The 21,775-nt window shown below is 41.8% G+C and overlaps 1 protein-coding gene across 5 annotated transcripts in view; it reads left to right on the top strand.

Annotated features, from left to right (window-relative positions):
- The window catches only part of LOC139630582 (neuronal cell adhesion molecule-like), a 78,127-nt gene that overhangs the window by 29,979 nt on the left and 26,373 nt on the right, over positions 1–21,775 (top strand). For all 5 annotated transcript variants that reach the window (XM_071494202.1, XM_071494194.1, XM_071494186.1 and 2 more), the window contains one exon: positions 3,738–3,810. Coding sequence is in view for 3 of the 5 variants with exons in the window: in XM_071494194.1 (XP_071350295.1) it covers positions 3,738–3,810 (73 nt within the window). In the remaining 2 variants the exon portion in view is untranslated. The remainder of the gene's footprint in view (positions 1–3,737; positions 3,811–21,775) is intronic.

Genomic DNA, 21,775 nt, shown 5'->3' with positions numbered 1-21,775 from the left:
TTCATTTGGAGCCCCGTTTTTGTTCACCTGATGAATTTAAGTCTGATATTCACTCTCTTTTAGCTCTGTTTGGGTCTCCACCATCCTGATAGAATTATCTGGCTGTGAAGTTGCTAAATGCTCCCCTATGTTCACCAGCTAGCTGCTAATTTTGTCTGCTGTTTGATGATTGGTAAGAAGTAGGTACAGTAGGTTTATTAGTGCTTTTTCACGTGGAACAAATGCTAATGGTTGACAATGAGGCTGAATCAAAACAGCAAAGTTAACCAACAGCAAACCAAAACAAAGAGCTAAAAGGTGCTAAAAAAAAAGGTGATAATTATCCGTGTGACACACAGTCATTTGATCCATTGTTACCCCAAAAATATTGATTGGAGCAGCTTTAAGTTTCAGGGTGACTGTGACACATTTGCTTTATTTATTTGCTCTTAGCTTCAATCATTTTTGTTTGTTGTAAAATGTTGTGTTGTCTGCATCCATCAGAGATTGAGCTGTCTTTTTCGTTTGTCTGCACTCGTGGCACGAGAGTGCTCCCTGAGGTATTGAGAGCACTGTGGGTCTCTTGCTGTGAGGCATTTTGTAGTCCTGCTCGCTGTCCACTGCCGGCATCCTATCTCCGGCTATTTTCAGTCTCGGTCCTCCGTTCCTTTGCTTATCACCATGGCAGCTGAGCTGGACTGAGCTCAGCCCGACTCTGTGGTGTCTAAGGGCAGAGGTGGGGCGGCGGTATGGCTGGCTCAATGTCATTGGGGGGAGGCTGTGTTTGATGGGATCAGCCTGCAGCTCATTCAAACAGGATGTGGAAAGGTCATTTTGTCGTTGTCTTTTATTCATAGATCTCAGCTGTAATCAGCTGTTTCACAGCTATCTATTAAGTGCACAGTGAGGCAGAAATTATGAGCTATAAGGTCGAACTGCAAGAGCTGAGCAAGACGACAGCTGTGCTGTAGTTCTGTGCTCAGGTATGGTGTCAGCAGTAATGTAATGATGCTGTATTTCAGTGGTTTTTAAAATCTGGGTCAGGATCCTTTTCAAATTCAGAGTTGTGGGATGATCTGATTTTCTGGTGTAACACTCTGTAAGAAGGAATATGCTATTGACTACACAGGTGTCAATGCTTTCCAAATCTGAGGATTGTACAAAAGCCCAAAGTAAGTGCTGTAGATTTTGCAAGAGTAGCATGAAAGGTAACTCTAAAATAACTGAATCTTAGCTGATATGACCCTTGTGATCTTGAGCAGCTTGAAGAAACATCTGTGTGAAAAGGAATTCATGTAAACCTATAGTTCACAATTGTATCTATGTAGTGACAGCAGAGTTCGTTTTCAGCCGAATGGAAACAGTGGCATCTCTCAATGGGCTTTCCACACTATTATTTACAGCAGCAGACTGAAGTCAATAAGCCTTTGCTAGAAGTAAATTGGATTGGCTTCTTCGATCATTTTGCCTGTCAATGCTGGGTGATGTGTCTGCGTTCATTGTGACAGTGTTTGAGGAGAAGTGAGGAGAGGTTTCCATTAAACAAAGGAGAGAAAGACAGAAAAGGAAGAGAGGTAGAAAAAAGAATAAATGTAAAGGGGAGGAGAAAAGAAAAGGACAGAACATCTGAGACTTCTGTGATCAAGGAGTTAAGTCATGATATGAAACATATTCTTGTAGCTTTTAAAGATGTGGGGGATTAGTCTCAAAAAATCTTTTTTAAATTGAAAACACTGCATAACAAGTCACATCTGTACAGTGTCATCTCCTACGGCTGTCTGCATGGGGGCTCCCCACCTCAAAGCTTAAAAACTCTGGGATGAGAGAGAGTGGAGGAGATTAGAAGAGAGGATTGGGTACGAAGAAAACAAAGAAATGAAGAAAACAAAGGCATGGCAGTTTAAGGCGGTAGGCAGGAGGAGGAGGAAGAGGATGAGGAGGAAAGGTGATGTGAGGAGAGGATGTGATTAGAGAGGAGGAGATAAAAGAAACAGGTCTGACAGATCAGACCAGGGCATCTATCCAGCACATTTTCATGATCAGAGCCAGGAGTTGTCATGTGAAATTAGATCAACTATGTCAATATGAACACATGTGACTCAAAAGAAGGAGAAAATCAAAATGACATACATTAAGTAAAGTGTTTTTTTTTTTTTTTTTAATTACATTAAATGGACAAAGGTGCTGACAACTGCAAACAAAAGGGACAAACCAAGTCACCCTGAGTCCTGAATATGTCTATAAGCCTTACATTTTACATGCCTGACACTGTTTAATATCCTATCCCACGTCTGCATTGGCTTTGATCTTAAGGATGAAGAACATGAGGCAGTATAAGGTGATGTGAGGAGGTGGTTGTAGAGGGGGAGAGAAAGGATAAAGACAGATTAGCTTGGACAGGGAATCTCTTTTCTGGCTCGTGATGCCATGTTTAGGTCCCAAATTCATATGATCTGAGTAAAGCTTGTCAATGTTTTGAGACAAAAACAAGAATCTGTGAATCTTCTGTGACTGTCTTCATGGAGGATCCTGACCTTTTAAAGTTGAAAAATTTTGAGATGGAAGAATGGAGGAAAAGACGGGAGGATGAAATTGGGGAGAAAAGCAAGACGATGTGAGGTGATGATTAGAGATGAGGAAATAAAAGAAGGGGGCAGCAGAGGTGAGAACAAGGTATCGCAGACTTTTTCACCGGCCTAGACGCCATATTCAAAGTTTTCATGTGAAAGATTAGATACAGAGAAATTGCAATTTATCTCCAAAAAATGCATAGAAATGATGTCAAGACAAACAACTGTATATCAGTCTTATAAATGTACCATAACTTCCTGCATATTTTCATGACTCTGGGTCCTGACCTTAACGCTGGCAAAATTCTGAGATAGGAAAAAAGGAGGAGATGAAATGAGAGAAAGAGGAGAAAAGGGGATTGGTCATGGCAGGTTATGAAGCAGGAGATAACACAGGAGGAGTGAGGAGAAGAGGGAGGGAAGATGAAGACACTACTGAAGAACAAAGACAAAAGAGGAGACGAGGTGAGAGGGAAGAGGACAGGAGTGAGGGTGGTAGGAGGTATTGGGAATAGGAGGAACGGGAAGATAAGAAGAAGGACAGAAGAGGAGAGAGTGAGAGAAGAAGAGATAAAGGAGATAAGACAAGACAAGAGGAGAGACATGGGAGGAGACGTGTCTCTCCACCAGCTTTCAGCCACAGGCTTTATTGTCTATCAGTTTGGATTACACACTCCTGCCTCTGAAAATCCTTGTCCACACTCTGGTTTACACAGCTCGGGTGTTTGCTCTCTTTTCACCACCAAAACTTGTCACAGTTGGAGGTGTTTTAAGTATATTTCCAGAGAGTCAACACACTCCTGGATGATTGTGCTTTAAAAAAAGAAAGAAGAATCTCTCTTTTCATAATAGAGAAGAAGAAGAGATTTGATGTGGGAGCAACCTGGTGTGTAACCTGTGGTGCGACTGTGGCAGAGCAGGAGACCTCCAGTATGAAAAGGATTTTAGCAGCTTATAATAAAACCAAACACAGAGTAGTGGGCCCATTGTGTAGTTCAATTGATGCGCTGCATGTCGGAAAATATGCATTGCTTTGCAAAATGTCCTCCCCAGAAACCTTGTTAAGAAAGACTGGATTTTCCAATCTATCTTGGTTTAAAGTCCTGGTTGTTTCCACAAATGGAGAGGAGAGAAATCTAAATTATGAATACTAAAATTTGTTATTCTCTTCCATTCTTGTTTAACCAGACTGAAGAAAACCACAGAGGAAGAAGAAACAAGACAACCAGGCAGGGAGGAGGAGGATAGAGGGGTTTCTCTGGTAAGTTGTAAACATTTCTGTCATAGTTTCAATCCATTTTTCTCTTCCCCCCTCATCAGATCATCTCCACCAGCAACATCATTTTCCAAAACAGTATGTACTTCCTTTCAGAATCAAACATGTTCTTCTGGAAGGAATTCCCCCTGCCTTAGGATGTGAACACACACAAATGTCAGTCTGTTTGCTATGCATGGCAAGTGTCTCCAGTCCAAATATCTTCATCTATGATCCTGCCAGAGTGTGAATGTATTAATATTAACAGTCTCTGTTGACCTCCTGAGTCCCTAAACTACTACCCAACCTTTCCACTGCTGCGACTCGTTTCTCTTGCGCTCTCTGTTGTGATGTCTCTACTTTTGTTCTATCTGTGAGGCAAAGGTCACCACTTGCTTGACTGGCGTTTGTTCCACTGGCAAAGTGTGTTTTTGTGTCGGCATCCATTTTGGCAGCGACGTTTGGCAGGGAATAAAAACAAAACACTGTCCTCTGGTGTCTAACTGTCTGTTTGATGCATATGGTTGTCAAGGTAACACACCCTCTCCTCCAGTGGGTGTCAATACTTAGAAATCACAAAATAGCACTTACAGCCTAAATTGTGCCTCTCTTATTGACACGTAATGTGTCGTAATGGAGCTCGCACAGACAGAAAAGTTCCCTAATGGCAGTTGTACAATTAAGAGCTGAAGTAGCTTTACACACGAGGTGTCTGTGTGCATTAGAGCCCCGAGAATTGACTCTCAGCTCACACAGGGTTTTTTTGAAAATGACCCTCTGTAACCTTTGGCTCATCCCCTCATTCTGTGGTGCTGAAAGTGTGTCTGTGATTCAGCGGGGGAGTTGATCTAATGCTTGGAGAGTGGAGGTGACACGGTGTGATGTGTGTCCACCGCCCAGTGGAGTGTGAAGAAAGGATCCCACCTCAGCTTTGCTGCACGCCGAGCGGGGAGGCTGCGCTCACAGCAGAGAGGAGAGTTAAGGGACTCTTGGAGCTCATCTGCCTCTGCTGTTGGTTCTGCACTTGTTTTATATTTGGCGATGGGGGGGGGGGATTTCTCTCTCTCTCTCTCTCTCTCTCTCTCTCTCTCTCTCTCTCTCTCTCTCTCTCAGTTTATCCATTTGTGTGCCTGTTTCAATCTTTCGCTTTGCCTCTGCCCATCTGTCAGTCTGTTTGTCTCATTCTTTCCGTTTCTCTCTTGTCATTGCGCCGTGGCAGTGGGTTGTTTTTGTGAATGTGTGCTGTCTGCCAGAGAGGCTGAGTCCACAGTTTTCAATGGCAGAGTCATAGAGGGCCACACTTAGGAGCTGCAGACTGAATTTGCAGTTTGAAACACACTGAGGCGTGAAGCGTCCATTGTGAGCAGCAGCATTCAGGTCCCAGGCCCTTCAATAGCAGCTCTACAGAGGTTTCTGTTTACCTCCATACTGCTGTCTTTCACTGGTTTCTCTCACGTGGCCGTCAGGGAGTGTGGTATCATTGTTTGTGTGTTTTGATGCCAAGTGGGGGAGGATGGGAAAAAAATATCAAGGTTCACCCAATCAGAGCTTTGCCTTTCCACAAATAGCTCTTTATGAGTGTGACATTTGACTGTAAGTCTCTGAGACAGAATTACATAATCCGATGTTTTCTTACACAGTGCAGTCACAGAGTATTTGTTAACGAAAGCAGTTTCCTTTTCCTTTGCTCGACCCCGACACCCCGGAGTGAAAACTATGAGATTAAAGTGCTGACTCGCAATTTTAAGGGCAATTGATTTGCAATTGATTTGCTTTGCACCCTCATTAAGTGCATATTGCAAACTGGATGAACAGTAGGACTCTTATCCCCTTTTAGAGCCCCAGTTTTAGCAAAGTGCTATAGGACAATAATCAACACAGAAAAGGTAACCATGGTGTTTTATGGCCAAACTCTTGATTGTCCATTTCAGACACCTGACCTCAGACCAGCTAATCATGTGTTTCACTTGCTGAAGACCAGACTAAAAGCAAAAATCCCCTGACACATGCAGGAAGTGCAGATGGCTGCAGCACAGCCCTGGCAGAACAAGCAACACAACCAGGGCAAGTGCCAAGTGTCTACTGATGTCTTAGGTTTTAGCCTGTCACTGACTGCAAAGGATTTGCAACCAAATATTTACTGTGATGAGGTACTTAAAATAATATACAAGGAAACAAAAATAGATTTGTCTCCAGTTTGACTCGAGTTTGTCTGTGGATTTATCTTGTACAGTATGTCATTTCCCACCTCTCTCTCCTTATTTCCCGTCATCTCTCTACTGTTAAAAGATGCATAAAAATAATTTAAAGTACTTCAAAAATACAATTTGGGGTTTGTAACTGTATTTGTAGATTTTTAGCATTTCGCTTATCTTCCTAATTCATTTTGCTTATATAAACCTGTATGATCATCTATTGCTCATGTTTCTTACCATGTCTGATTCTCTATAGCAATGTCACCATGTTCCATCAATTTGTCAGGGAACACGGTGAGAGCCCCTGAAATTGGGAGGCTACACATCAAAATACACTAGACTACTCTGGACTGTGAGCTCCTGTACCTCCTTTCCATGAATGCGAGTGCACCTGAACGGTGTCATCATCTACTGTGAGTGAAGCAAGAGTTTTCTCGCATGTGGTTATAAAGTAGTGATGTTACACAGCAGCAGTTCTGAGATCAGACGGGTTGCAGATGAGTAGAGGGATTCATATACACACAGAGGGGGCCTGGGCCGTGCACGTCGTTTCAGATGAGCGCGTCAAGATATTTCTTAGGTGTCTCTTTGATACGTGCCTGACAATTCTCTGTGTCAACACTCCTATCTGCACATGTTTAAGAGCTGCTGTATGTGAGAAAGAGGCCATGTGTGTGGATGTGACTGAGTGCATGTGTGTGTATCTTTTAGTGTCTCTGTGGTTGTAAAGCAAGCAGAGGCAAGGAGGCGCTGAGAGACACAGCTAAAGTGTCAGAAAGAAGGACATGAATAAACAAACTGATGAATAGATAGATACAAAGACAGTGAGGGAGAGAAAGAGCCTGAGTGATGTGAAAGAGGTTGTGAGGCCACTCCTGAGGGGCTTCTGCTCTCCTCCTCCATCATTCAGGGTTGTGGAGAAAGTCGGCTTCATGCAAATGTGACTCACTGCTGCAGCCTGAAGAGTCTGAGGAGACACTGTTCTGTATCTAACATCTCCATCTTTTCCCATTTCCCCTCTCCTTCCTTCACCAGGACAACCTTCCTCTAGGCCTCGTTCTGTCTTCATGTCGTCCTGTCTGTGCAATTATCTGGCCCAGTCCAGAAAATGTTTCTCATTTACACAGCTTAATGCAGTTCTTTTTCATTGCTCTATATGTATCTGTTTCCCATTACAATAAGTAAATTCATCTTATAATTAAATTTTTTATCCAAACAACAGTTTGCAATACAGTCACCTTATTTAAAAAAAACACAGTTGCAATAGCTACATGTTTGGTCAAACTGAAAAGCCCAAAACCTGACATTTTGATTTCTGTTTTAGGGCTATGCCAAGTTTCATAGCTCGAGCTAGTTATTTCTCATTTATCTCATTTATTTATTTAAGCCTCAAAGATCATTGAGGTTTCCTTCATTTGCAATGATGTCGATTTGCACACTGAGCTGAAGGCTAGTCTGAGTGCTGTTACAGCTAATCTAAGCTAAAGCTAATTTATTGACTTTTTTCTCTGGATTCCCTGTAATTCAACATTCGATTGTCGTGCTCTAATGTCTTTGTACAGTGATCCTAAAAACTCCTAAATTACAGCTCATATAGCTGTTACACACATCGGCTAATCAACCATCAAACTTTCTCAAGTACTCAACTAGCCTAGCTTAGCTTAGCTTAGCATAAAGACTGGAAGCAGGGGAAGATACTAGCCTATTTCGGTGTACTGATAATTATCCTAAGGTATCTAAGGTATCTATCTTGTTTAAAAAGTTGTGTTGGGAGTTAGGTGCTAACTATTTTTTCTGACAAAGCAAGCTGCTGCTTCCCCCTGCTCCCGGTCTCTATGATAAACTGAGTTAATATATGATAAATTAAGCTACTAGTCTCCTGGGATTGAGAGAGACATAAAGACATGAGAGTCGTATCAATCTTCTGATTTAACTTTGAACAAGAAAACAAATAAGCATATTTTCCAAAATGTAAAGCTATTCCTTTAATGGAGTGATCCACTTCTTGTTTGTAAGATGTTGCTCTTACTCAAAAAAAAAAAAAAAAAAAATCCTCAAGTAGCTGCATTTCTCACTTGAACCAAAGAGAAAAGCTGTTCAGACAGAATACTTGACTTTCCTAAGAGGATGGGAATATTTTGAAAAAGAAGAGCATGTAGTCCACTCGAGTGTCTTTATTCTGGAGGCTGTGTAGACAGTTAGCAAGTAGTAGAGGAAATATACCCGTAGTGGCCACACATATGGTTAAAACCCTGATCAAGTAACCATGACCATGTAAAGCATAACATGTTCTTTTTTTTCCGGCATACCTTAGTTTTCCATAAGAAATTCTGTATCTCAGTACAGAATTATTGTCTCTGTGTGATTAAAGGTCTTTTTGTTTCATCTTTTGTACCTGAAAAAGACTGAACCCATCTTCACACGGTGGATAGTTTCCAAAGGTCTTGTTAATCTGATTCAGAGTATCGACGCGGCTTCAGGACACAGAAGATTGTCCTCGCGCTGTCATAAGCTGGTGGGATCTGTCTGTTTGGAAGGGCCTCGAAGAAACCAAATGATTTATGTGGCTGTTAGGTGTGGGTCCTGGTCCAAGGCCAAGTCTATCTGCTCATCAATATAAACAGCCTACTCCCTGGGTGTTGTGGTGGAATACAAATGGCTGAATTTAGATGTAACCCCTCGCTCACCTGCATCTAAGCCAATTCTAATGAGAAATCCCTCTCTGTACCCTCTGAGAAAGAGAGAGACTAGAGGAATGACTAAATATGAAACGTGAGAGCAGCGAGCTGTACACAGGTTGCTGTTTGTGGATTTCTTCTGCTGGGTAAATTGCATCAAGCCTCTATCTCTCAATATGTTTGTTCTCTTTGTAGATTTCATTTCCACACCACCGGATACTGAATTATTGTATCAAATGACAAAATAAGTTTAACTTCACTGAAATTATGCATCTTTGTGCATTCATGATTTTGGTGGGTGTTTGATTGCATTTTATGGAAGCTGAATCTAGAATAAAAGCCACTTCTTGAATCTAAATCATTTTCTTTCCATATTGAATATCTTTAGATTTGGATTTAATTAAATTTGAATTTCTAAATAATTGAACAACTCTACATGACCTTGGTACACCTCCGCAGGTGTTTTCACTTATTTTGCCTCTTTAAACTTCTCAAGGAAACATCCACCTGTATTATTCTAAAAGGCTTTTTTTCATTTTGACATTTTGACATTTCATAGCAGAAAAACATAAGTGTAGTTAATAACACTAATAATAATTTCACTCCCTTAGCTGTGTTAAATCCAGGGCTCGGATATTTTGCTTGCTGACTCCCTGTCATAGCATATTAGGATGCTTAAATGGAAATGAGCCATTATTAATGTCATTATTAAGACCTGTAATGTTGGAATTCCTACAGTTCACATCAACATCCAGTTACAACTGGGAAGCACAGATTTTTATCACAAGCTTTTACTTTTATTAAAAGCAATATATCCAACTTGGAGCTGTGTAAAAAAGAAAGTAAACCAACATTGATGCCACTCATCACAAAATCTGTTGCTATATCTACTCTATACCGTACTGGCTTCTGGTGTAAACATGAACATCTTCTCTATCTTCCATCAGATGTGCTGTGTGAAGTAACTAAAACTTTTTGTCTGGTTACACATTTGCTAGGAAGCTACAGCAAATAATTTCCTGATTGTTTTGAACAGAGTTTTTTTTTTTTTTTTTTTTTTTTAATAAAAAATTAGAGAACATAAAACATTTGACAAGATGAATTAGGCCAATTAATTAGAATTATCAGGGTTAATTAGAAATTATCTTATTAAATCCAGATATTTAAACAATTTCTAGCAGTATCCAAAATGAAACTAGATGTAGGATCCCCATAGAAACAGTATTGAATTGTAATACTTTTTTAGACACAGACTAAAATCTAAAATCTGTACAAAATCTACTTTTTTGAAATGTTCAAATACCAGAAGCTGGCCCTAAATGTGTGTTCAAATTTTTAGTCTTTACTTATTTATTTTTCTATCAGGTAGTTCCTGATTTAGCTCCAGCTAACAGTGGCCAGAAATCCCAATTTTAGACTGTATTTAGTTCTTGTAATTTAACATTGAAGAAGTTTGGCGTCGTTTTCTAAATGAAAAATGTGTTTATATTGCTTAAAGTTGGTATCCAACAATATGTTTGTATTATACAGAAACCCAGACATTATATCAGCGCTAGTGTCAGGGAGGTTCAAATGTTACCCAGAACATGTGTTTACTGAAACACGGTTCAATATCTATGCTGCATGTAAGTGACCATAAAATGCATACATCCATTCTTCATGAGTAGACAGGGGAGGTGGATCCTGTACAGATACTGTACCATTATCTGTTAACGCAGTAATTCATTACTCTGTCATGTTTGACCCCCCCAGGGGACACAAACAAACAAAAGCACCTCTGGTCTCCTTCCCCGGGGGCGACTCACACACTCCTCGTCCAACTGTGCCGTTATCACCTCCCTGTTCTGACCTTTTCTGTACCTGCCCTGAGAGACTGACACAGTTAGAAAAAAAAAACACCAGCTCCACTACCGCCTCACCCAGGCATTATCCAGCACTCAGCCGACACTTCTCCTGCATTAGCGACCAGTCTCATCCCGTCAAACGCAGACACAGGACAGAGGCTGCTCGCGGAAGCGGGGCGGACTGTTAGTGTTAAATGGGAGCAACGTTTCCTGCGGAATCACCGTTTGACAAATGAGGGCTGATGGAGCAGTTCTTGTCAGGGCCGTTATTTTTGATGGGGCCAGACGATGTGTAAGGATAGAGCACTGTTTGTCTGAGCTGCGACGCCCTCTGGGCAAAACTACCAAACCCACTCAAAACATACTCAAACTCTCCAAACGATGGATGGAATAGGAAAAATTTCTTAACTATAGCACTAGAAAATCTTCTTTCTTTTTTCCCCCGTTGAGTCTCTGCTGTGTTTTCACATCACGTCTACAACTGAACTTGTGAGGATAGTTTTACAGCTGATAAATGGTCTTTCTTTATGAGAAAGCTGAGTCCTTCATTAGTATCATTAATACTCATTAGCTAACGTTTCAGTCATCTGGCCCCATGAGACAGATAGAAACATGTTCACACTAAGCCTTGATGAAGAGCCAACACACCATCAGTCAGCCACCACCGGGGGCTTTTCATTGTACTCTTTAATCTTGAAAATTCATTTCATAAAAAACCACTGCTTCAAATAAAATGGGGTCATCCATTTACTTCCTAACAAATAATATTTCCATTCACATAAGGGAGATCTCTTTCTCTGTTGTTTTTTTTTTTCCTCGTGTTTTTTGGTAAAATATCACAAGTTTCTCAGTCTCAGAACTTAATTAGATGAAATTCCATCACAAGTCTTTGGACAGGGGAGATTTAAAATGAAAATTCACAGCGCCCCTCTTCAATTCAAATGTAGTCAGAGGAGTTTACTCAGGCCTATCTTTGATGAATTGTTCACTTCCCCACGAGTTGTTTGTTGAGTTTAGCATATGAAAACCTGAGTCGAGGAATAGAGTGGCCATAGCTCAAGCTAGTGCAATCAAAGCTCATTCAGACTTGGCTGAGAGAGAGTGTTTGATCGGTCCGGGTGGCACACATATTATTTTCACATTAAGCAGCATTTCTGCATGTGGTGTATTTTAGATTCTCATGTGTCTTGTGTTAATTACATTCTGTATCATTCAGTTTTCATATCTGTCAGGGTGGAGGAAAGTGTGTGTGTGTGTGTGTGTGTGTGTGTGTGTGTGTGTGTGTGTGTGTGTGTGTGTGTGTGTGTGTGTGTGTGTGTGTGTGTGTGTGTGTGTGTGTATACAGTTGTTTCATTGTAACTTTGTAACTACCTTGTCACTGTTAATTCATGTATAAAGTGAGTGATGGAAGTAGGTTAAAAACAATTAGTCAGCTTTCAGAATATTAATTGATAACAAATTTGATAATTGATTAATCTTTTTACGTCCATTATCGAGATTTATCCAGGTTTATTGCTTCCCTCTGATTTACAGTGTTCAATCTGTAAAAAAAACTGGAACGATGAAAAATAAAGCAGCCATTGTCACTGCTTCTGCAGGCTATAGAGTGAATAGAAAAGTGATGAAAACACCTCTAATACTCAGCCCCAGAGGAAGATGTCTCTTCAAAGTAGTGCTGAAATCGTAAGTCACGCATCAATATGTGGATCAGCAAACCATTAGTCGTTATAACACAACAATTTTGATGAACAGATTCATTGTTACAAATCATTTTAAAATAATTTTTGGCTCCAGCTTCACAAAGTTTGGTCGGTTTTCTCTCTTAATTTTGTCCCAAAATGATGACAAAAAAAAACCAAACTCACAGATGACAACTGTCCACAACAAAAATAAAACTAAAGGAAAATGTCGTCTTTGAAAAGCAAACTTATGAGGAAAGCTATGACGGTTTTCAATGAGGGATAAAACCGAATGGCAGCATGTGTCCAGTTTAATAGCAACTGCTTTAATTGCTTCTGTCTGTATAGAGGGAAAATACAAGTGACAGAACTATTTCACTGTCACTTTAATTTAGTGCTGGAATGATTAGTCAATTAATCATTTGGATCTTCAGATTAGAAATGGCTTAATCATTTTGAGCCATTTATCCAGCTCCTCTTCAACAAGACTGCAGCTGAATAAAAAGCAATGAGGAGATGTATGACAGTTTTCCTCAATGATTGAAAACAACAACAAAAAAAGATCAAATGAGAAATGGATGATTGGATGTATGAATGAATTGCTGTTGTGGTGCAGTCTGCATTCACCTGCATGATCACACATTTATGATCCTGAGTGTTTAGACAGTTAAGACATTTTCCACCTGACAGAAATATCTCCCTCATCACAAGCTGCTCTACTTTACCTGTTGCACTGATTCACAATGTCATCTCTCGCTTGATCAAAAAATTGTTGACATGTTAGTCAATAATGAAAATCATCATCTGAAGCAACCTCACTTCAAAGCATTGAACTTCCATTGTATAACATTACTTAAAAATAGATCCTTTGAGTCTTTGTGCGAGGAAAAAAAAAACATTTTTATTTTCTAGTTGAGCATTTTAGAGGGTTAACTCCTGATTGCGTCTTCCATTTAAAAAAAAAAAAAAAAAAAAAAAAGGCCTTGATTTGATTTTCTCACACTTTGAAAGGGCTATTGTTTGTGTCCTCTATGTCTGAAATTGGATGGTGAGTCCTTTTAGAGAGCAGCGGAGGGGAAATGATTTGTATTCACCTGCCGTATCTGAATAGAGCTGAGGAGGAGCTGAGAGAGAGAGAGAGAGGGCAGCTACATAGTGCTTCCTTTATGTGATAATGGATTGCTCTGACATTCACACACATTGTGGTGTGGTGTGTCTATCAGTCAATACTCACTAACTCGCGGGATGAATGGCAAATTTTAAACAGATGCCATTAAAGAACCGTCTTGCAGTGACACAACAGGTGACAGTTTTGCATTACGTGTCTCTTTTATGTCAAACCATCGACTCCACTAACACGTGCAACATATGTGTCTTCACATCATCCACTCCTGCAAACAAATCCCTTTTCTCATTTTCTTTCTTTCTTTTTCTTTTTTTTTTTTACGTAACTGCACTCTCTTTTATTGGCCAAGCTGGGCAACTGGATTCTTCTGTCAGCTGCACAAAGGAGACAAAGTGGAACCGGGAACGGGCAGTAATGAGCAACTCCTCTTACAGTGTTACATATAGACCGGCCACGGTGTGGGGAAGCCTTCTGGAGACAATGGAGGGTTTTGAGAGGTCTGGAGCCCTCTGAAGCCCCTCTTTGATTGAGTTTCCTGGCGGTGGGCTCCAGTGTTGGGGATGATTGTGGAGTGGGAGATGTGGGTTCAGGGAGGGGGTGAGGACCCTCCTCTGCGCTGACCTTTCACAGACACAGGTGGGGTGGAGTGGAAGGGGCTGGTGGTGGAGGAGGAGGAGGGGAGCAGCAGGAGAGGCAGGAGAGGCCTATTGTGGTGCTCTGTGAATGTAGAGGTGGCACTCAATAACACTAGACCTCACTGCCTCCGTCCACCTGCCGGGGATTTTCTCACCGCTACTTTCTCACTGGTAAATTACATGTTCTGGTAACACACAGTGGTAACAAATAGTTCCAGCACACACTCAGTCTTCACATCGTCTTATCTGATGTTGTTGGAGGAGTTTGCCTGACAACTGCGAGCACAATTTGCTCCTTTTTAGCCAGTGGCATGGCTCTGGGGATGGAAATGTCGGTCTGTGGATGATGGTCCAGACTGAAATATCTAAACATCACACATCAGATGGATGCCATTTTTTTTTTTACAGACATTTATAATCCCCAGAAGACCAATCAGAATTTGGGGATCGACTGACTTTTCTCACTTGTCGCTTCCTTGAGATTTACATTTTTCGGTTTTGTGGTGAAATGTCTCAGAATGCCATCATCTAGTCCTAATTTCAATCTGGCAGCACTTGATTCATGACCAAATACCTGCAAAACTAATGACATCCCCATCAGCCTGTCCTAGACTGTGTGTTAATTGCTATTTAACAAATGTTAGCACGCTAAAATGCTAAACAAAGAGAGTGAATGTGCGTGTTGGCATTTTCATTTGTGCATTTTGTGTATTTTATATACGTAATGTTTCCACTGTGTTGTCAGGTTGTTGAAGACAGATTTCCATTTTATGCAAATGTAATGGACATTAAAGTTTTATTTTATTTTGAGCATGCTAGCATGCTGCTGTTAGCATTTAGCTGGAGATTTTTAGTCTTGTCTCCTGCTTATTTAAATTGTCTATACATTGGTAGCTTTTCAAAGCTTTTTAAAGACCCCTGGATCCTCTCTGACTCTGTGGATGGATGACCTGATCAGGAGTGCTGCCATGGCCGCAGGACAGAGGTTGCCTCAGTAAGACTAGACCTCGGTGCCTCTGTCCACGTGCTACTTTCTCACAGGCAAATGTTCTGGTAACATGCAGTGGTAACAGATTGTTCCACTGCACAGTCAGTGTTCGCGCTTTGTTATCCGATGTTGTCGGCAGATTTTGCCAGACTGAATGGTACCATACAAATTGCACACAACTCTAAATGACCCTGCCTGCCTCTACTGTATCAGCACAATTCAAATTCCACCAGAAGAGTGTTTATTATGTGCTTTTCTAGAAAGGCCTGGTTACATTAACTGTTGACTGGGAGCGATCACATATAAACACAGTTTCTCTGTGTTGCCTTGGCTGACATGGCCCACAGGGATTCATTTGGTACAAAACATCACAGCTGCCAGTTTTTTGTGTGCTTGAGGTGAACATTTCCTGCACTGCCCGTCTCACACAGACTCTTTTTGTTGCACCCCTAAGCCTAAAGTAAACTCCACATATTGGCCCCATCTTGAGAGACCGTTCACATGTGGAGTAAGCCATCCGGTGCAGACGTGGTGGCAAACTGAGATTGTAATCATACCTCTTTTGTCGAGCTCGGAGGAGGTTGAGACGTTTTTTGGGACTGAGCAGATGTCAAGCGTACAGTTTCTCTCCAAGGTTACTTATGAGATGACAAATGGGTCTGTGCCTCTTTGTTCCTTTTTTTCCTCCATATGTCTGTGTTTCATGAGAGAGTTGACGTCTTTTTGTCAGCATGGAGATCTGAAAGCACCGGGTGGTTTGCCATGGATACAGAGTGCCCTTTTGGAGTGCAATTTTGAGTGTTCTGCTTAAAAGTGTATGGAGAGCCCCTATATTTAGCTATAAAACATTTTCCTTCGTTTGCTGAACTATGAGACTCATGGGTAATATTGTAGAACTATAATAACAGCATTCATCTCCGTTTCCACGTATGCATGGAGGTTTCTGTGTGTTGTCTCAAAGGATTTGCTTGTCCTCCCAGAGCAGATTGGTTTTATGTTGATTACTTTCTCAAAGCTGTTATGTTTCTGTAGCTAAAGTGTGTCTTGTGATGTTGTATGCCAAGGATTTTGAGTGTCCTTTTAGCTATTCAGAAAGCCAGTCAGCATGCATTCCTCCCACTCTCCTGCATTTGCTCATGATAATGAACCTCTGCTCAGCATATGAATGGCCTCACCCATAGCACTCTCATGTGGCAGGGCAGGCGCACTCGAGATCCATCCTCAATGTCTGACATCCTACACTGACCCATACGCTGTGAACGCACATAAACAGGGAAGCTGCATATGCAAATGGATGTAATGGAGTATGAATTCACACACACACACACACACACACACACACACACACACACACACACACACACACACACACACACATATGAGCATGACTGCTAAGGGATATTGAAACATCCTCTCCTAAGCAGTAATTACAGTGTGGGGATCAGCTATCAAATAAAGGTCAAGTTCAGATCTACAGTTGCTCATTCAGTCTCATGCTTCCACTCCTGATCTCATTTTAATGAATGCCTTTTAAAGGTGCCCCTCCCAGCTGCCTTAATTCTCCAGTAATGAGCTACTGTACAAGTCAGGTGTCAGACAAGTGTACAAATGCACTTTGGAGACTTAACTTTCTGCAACCTTGCTGCCATTGCTACTTTATTAACTAATGATTTAAAGCTTTTGCTACATTGTGAGGCAGTGAAAAGACTGAACCTTTAATTTGCCACCAGCAATTATCCTGAGGAGAAAGAGAGGGTTTCATGCACCCGCCCCAATCACGAGAAGCCTCTCAGAGGGGGTGCTGGCATAACGTGAGGACGTGACTCACCGGCAATATGTTATATTTAGCTGGTCTGCAGTGATAAGATGAAAGCAAAACGCCTTTCAGTTCCATTCAGGTTGAACAGGCAGGGATTTCCTCCTTAACACCGCTGTCCCATCTAGAGGTGCTGCTTCCATCTGCATGCTAAAAAGGAGCCCCCCTCTCAGAAGTGCCGGCGCCGGCAGTGATTAGCATTTGGGCAGAGGGGACAGAAAGCGAAATCCCAGACTGTTTTTGGCATGCACAGGGAGGAAGTTTGGTGAATGCCAATGTGCAGTGCTCTGTGGAAGGAGGAGGACCAAACAAATTGCTGGACACGTTGCATTAGTAGCTGATGCCCATTTGCATTAAGAGTTGTAGTAGAATGACAGCTGGGGGGAGAAGTATCGGAAACAGAGCGGCTCTTTAAAGGGCTACAAAGATTTGATATGGAGCTTTCATAAAGTTAGCTGATGTAACTGAGACAGTTTTGAAAAAACCGGTCCAGCAGAGACTGAGATATCCTGACTTGTATTCCCTATTATGGCTCAAGATGCAAAAACACTAGAGCCTACATTTCCCATAGTGTTTTCCCATTCCATATGAAGAGTGCAAAAAGAGGAGGTGCTTTAGGAACTACTTGTTCGCTGCTTGTGAACTAGTGCAACTGATAGCATTTATTCATTAGAGCGTCTGCTCAGAACTTGTCGTCTCTAAGCTCATACTGGAATTTAAGTGTATGACGTGAAAAGATGGCAGAGTGTCTCTTTAGCGCGTCATAGGAGAAGGTTTATTATCAGTAAGTGTAAATAGACAAAATCTTAGATTCATAAACAATGTGGATCAGATAACCAGCTTAGTTCTGGTGTGCAGTATTCATCCAACAAGAGAGAAAAGAGGCGGATATAAACAACAACATATTTACAGGGGAGGAGATGAATTGAAGAACCTCACTTTGTTGTCTGGTATTGTACAGTGCAGATGAAAAGGACACGGCATGTTTTTGAACTGCAGGGTCTCCCCGAACAACAGGACCCCAATTCATATGTTAACCACACCAATTATTTGCATACGATCCCCTAATTATAAAAGCTAATGAGAAGATTATGGGAAACGCACGTTGATGCCGGCGCACAGAATTTCCATTGTGATCCTGTAGCTGCAGATAAAAGGCCTGTGAGAGGTATTAGTCAAAGCCAGTGAACATTCAACCTCATCTATAATAGCTATAGTTCACCGCTAATGCCTGTCCACTACATTAGCTGTGAATCCATAAAGCAATCAAAGACAGCTGCTGAATGTTTCTTTGAGCTTTTGTTTTAAGGCAGAGGACAGCAGAGGACTATTAGAGTGATAACTTTGTTTTACATTCAAATCCTGTATGATTGTGACTTTCTAAACTTCCGTTGAAGGACTGTCTCCATCCCTCTTAGAGCAGGGCCTTTGAAGCAACCTCCAACTCCCCCATAGATGTTTAATGGCACAGGGAAACAGGCATGTGGCCCTGGGTGTGAATGGAAGGCAAAGACATCCTGAGCTACAGCATGAGAAGGAGGCAGCCTCAGAAAAATAAACTCCTCCAACCGTATCCGTTTTCTCATCACCACCTTCCTGAGTGCCGAGCCATTCTCATCATTATACCCCCACTTTCAACCGTCTGTAGGGGATCCCCGCTGCTCCATTAAGGCCATACCGAGGCTCACAAACCCCTGATTGCCTGAGCCATCAATAGCACTGATTATGGGAGTTAATTAGGGTGCCTGGCGAGAGAGAAAGACTTGTCTTTCATCATAGATGTTAAAACTGTACGCTACTGATGCAACACCAGTGATTCTGTTCGTGTTGCAGTGTTGCATCACTATTGTTTGGCAGAGACAATGTCTTTTCTAGTGGTTAGCATAAAGCATATGGTGTAGTATTATCTGTTGCTGTAATGGAAATTCAGTTGGGCTTTTTTCCCTGCTGACTGCTACTTGTGTATATTTCAATTCTCAGTGCTCGTGCCCCTGTCAGCTCCATCTATGTGCTCAGACGTGTCCTGACCTGCACGTTCTGTGGCCAGCGTGCATGAATGTGTCTTTGCCTATGTGCTACGTCTCTGACATGTGCACAAAACCAATTAGTTTTGGGATGGTGAAGTAGCTGGCCATGGGAAAATGACAATGGAGTAATTGAAGAGGCTGGCTGAATGAGAGGCCAGACAGCTCAATGCAGCTTTTACACAAGTGCTGAGTGTTTTCTCCACGGACAAAATGAACAGAGAGAAAAGCAGCAAGTCCCGGGTTTAGGTGGTCTTGTGTAGTTGTAGACAGTAATTAACATTACAGCCTTTCACTGTGCTGACAGTATTTTCCTCTGGAGAAATACAACTAGTTAGGTTGTGTACTGGAATTTAAAGGTCCTGATGAACAGTGATTTTGCACATTTCAGCCTCTTTGAATACAGTTCATACAGGCTTTTCATAGCAATAGCTAACCTCGCTGTTGTGTTGCAGGCATGTGTTTTTCGTGCCACTTCAAGCAGCCATTAACTTTCATTAATCTCTGAACCACACAAAAATCTGTTGAGGAGCTTGCATCACTGTGAACATCAGGTCTGCACCATTATATTTTTGTTATATCATTGTTTCATGGTAATGCAGTTTGAGCAGTTTAATACAGATTTGATGTTTAGTCTTTCAAATCTTAAAGAAATAACTGGAAAACAATGGCTTGAAACAAAGCAGAACTCTGCAGCATGCATTTCCAAATCCTCACTCTCACAGGGATCTCTGCAGTTTCCCTCAGCTCGAGGAGCATTTCAGTGTTTTTCAGCTCATTATTTTGGTTGCACAGCCTGCAGCTTTACTGTTTGGTTCGCTCTCACTGCTCTCAGCAGGCAGCTGCTTTCAGCAAAAAAAGCTTGACTAACTGACTGTACGCTACCTGATTAGCACCAAGGGGCAGACAGACACAGTTAGCAACTAGCAGGTGAACATGGTGGAGCATTTAGTAGCTGAAGAGCCAGATACTTCCCTGTGGAAGTGGTAGAGACCAAACACAGTGCTAAAAAGCAAGTAAATATTGGACATACTGCACAACTCAAGATGAATGCTAATGTTGCTCCACATCTGTTGGATGTAAATAAGAGGCTTTTTGGTAACATGTTCAATATATCTACTTCAGAGAGGATGTTTGCAGCTTGTATCAGCTGCCACCATGTGGCCAAAAAATCTGTTATTGCAGGTTTAGGGAGCGAAAACTTACCAAATGGTCGTTTAAGTGCACTGGAGGTTGTCTTCATGAGATAATGCCTTTAGTAACTATTGTATTGAGTTTTCTAAGTGAGACAGCGGCTCAGTTTATTATCCTCTTGGCTGCATCTGTTTTGAAAAATAGCTAAAAATCCTCGGTGGAAGTGTCCTTCCCAACCTGTCGTGTTTCTCTCTAAGAGACCATTTACTGTTCGATCTTATCTGCCGTCTGACAGCTTCTGGCACAGCAGCAGTCTGCGCTGAAACAAGCTTTATTGACTTTGGCTTTTCCAGTTCTGTCAGCACAAGATGCACAGGAAAGTTCAACAATAGTGATGGATATCTTCTGATTATGTGTCCACTCGAAGAATTGTATTTTTAAATAAGATGTGGGCTTTGAACTGTAGTTTCGTCTGTAAGATGCAGGATTACTTGAACTGCTCAAAGTATGCTCATTAGGCAAGCTTCTGCCTTATACCACACGGCTAAAGTGACGGTTTTAGAATTCATAGCATGAATATTCCTCTACCTAATTTGTATAAGGTGAAGTCTGGAAATTTTTTATCATGTTTAGGTTCACCGCTCAGTCAGGATGTGAGTAGTTTCAAGCCCCGGTGGTTGCTTCATCGTCTTCAGAGCCCCTCTCGAGAGGGATGTTAGGGGTTGGCCCGTATCGCAGCAGCTCACAGGGATAATTATAGCACACACAAACAAACAAATACCGGCACACATATACAGTATGCACACAAAGACACACACATGCTGACCGGCTGGAGCTGAGCTGCTACACCTCATTAAATTGGGAAATGAATCCTGAATGAAGCCCTGGCTCCTTTCCAGATAAGAATCATCAGGCTTTTGGGGATTCACCATAAAATTTATAATTAACACATTCATCCTCTGGCTGTCACAGGCCTGAGACTGTGCAGTGCCAAGTTCAGGCTGTGCTTCATATATATATATTTTTTTTTTTTTTTTACAAATTATAGTTCTCTCTAATAACTTCTATGTTGACAACATTTTGGCTGGAGGATTGGAGGTGAGATATTATTACCTTTTGTCATTATCATGAATGACACCTGATCATACATTTCTAATATAACAAGTTGAAAATAAACACTGAAGGTGAGAGTCTGAGAGTCTGATGCAGGTTTTTCTGAATCATGTTCAGCACCTCTGCCTGCAGCCTGCAAATGAGCTTGATGAAACCCCCCCATCCCTCTCTCCCTCCCCTCCCCTCCCCTTCTCGTATCTTTTCATGTCAGATCCCGAGATGGAGCTGGCTGACGGTGTACACAGCAGTGTGATTGGGTGCTCTGGGCAAATAATACAGGCCCTCCCTTGAGAGGTGTAGTGGAAGCTGGGGGCAGCAGACATTAGCCTTGGTCTCTTCCCATGCTACCAGACACCAGCTCTGGGGCCGGTACTGAATCATAACCAGAGGGCAGCTCTAACAAATTCATCAGTTCCCCAGGGAGGACCGGGTCAGGGTCTGACTGCCTTGCGGTCTGGGCTGTAGTCCCAGACACAGCTTCCACCACCTCATCTGACCCACCCCATACCCAAAGGCAGGAGAGCGGTATATCCAGCTCCACCTTTTAAAATGGGCTTGATTTGATTCTCTCATACAGTAACCGACATTAATATCCCAAATTTGATAGTGTGGTTTTGTGATAATGCAGCAAATTAGTCTGCCTGAGCTCTAAATTAAGCTGTGACACATTAATACTGTGCCAGCGAATGCCTTGGGTGAGACAGGCAGGAGAACGAGATAAAAACAGGTCAGGCTGCAG

The sequence above is a fragment of the Trachinotus anak genome, unplaced genomic scaffold (genome assembly GCF_046630095.1).
Source record: "Trachinotus anak isolate AG129_WGS33_773 ecotype Australia unplaced genomic scaffold, CSIRO_AGI_Tana_v1 ptg000002l, whole genome shotgun sequence".
Taxonomy (NCBI): Eukaryota; Metazoa; Chordata; class Actinopteri; order Carangiformes; family Carangidae; genus Trachinotus; species Trachinotus anak.
This window is presented reverse-complemented; position numbering and strand designations above follow the sequence as displayed.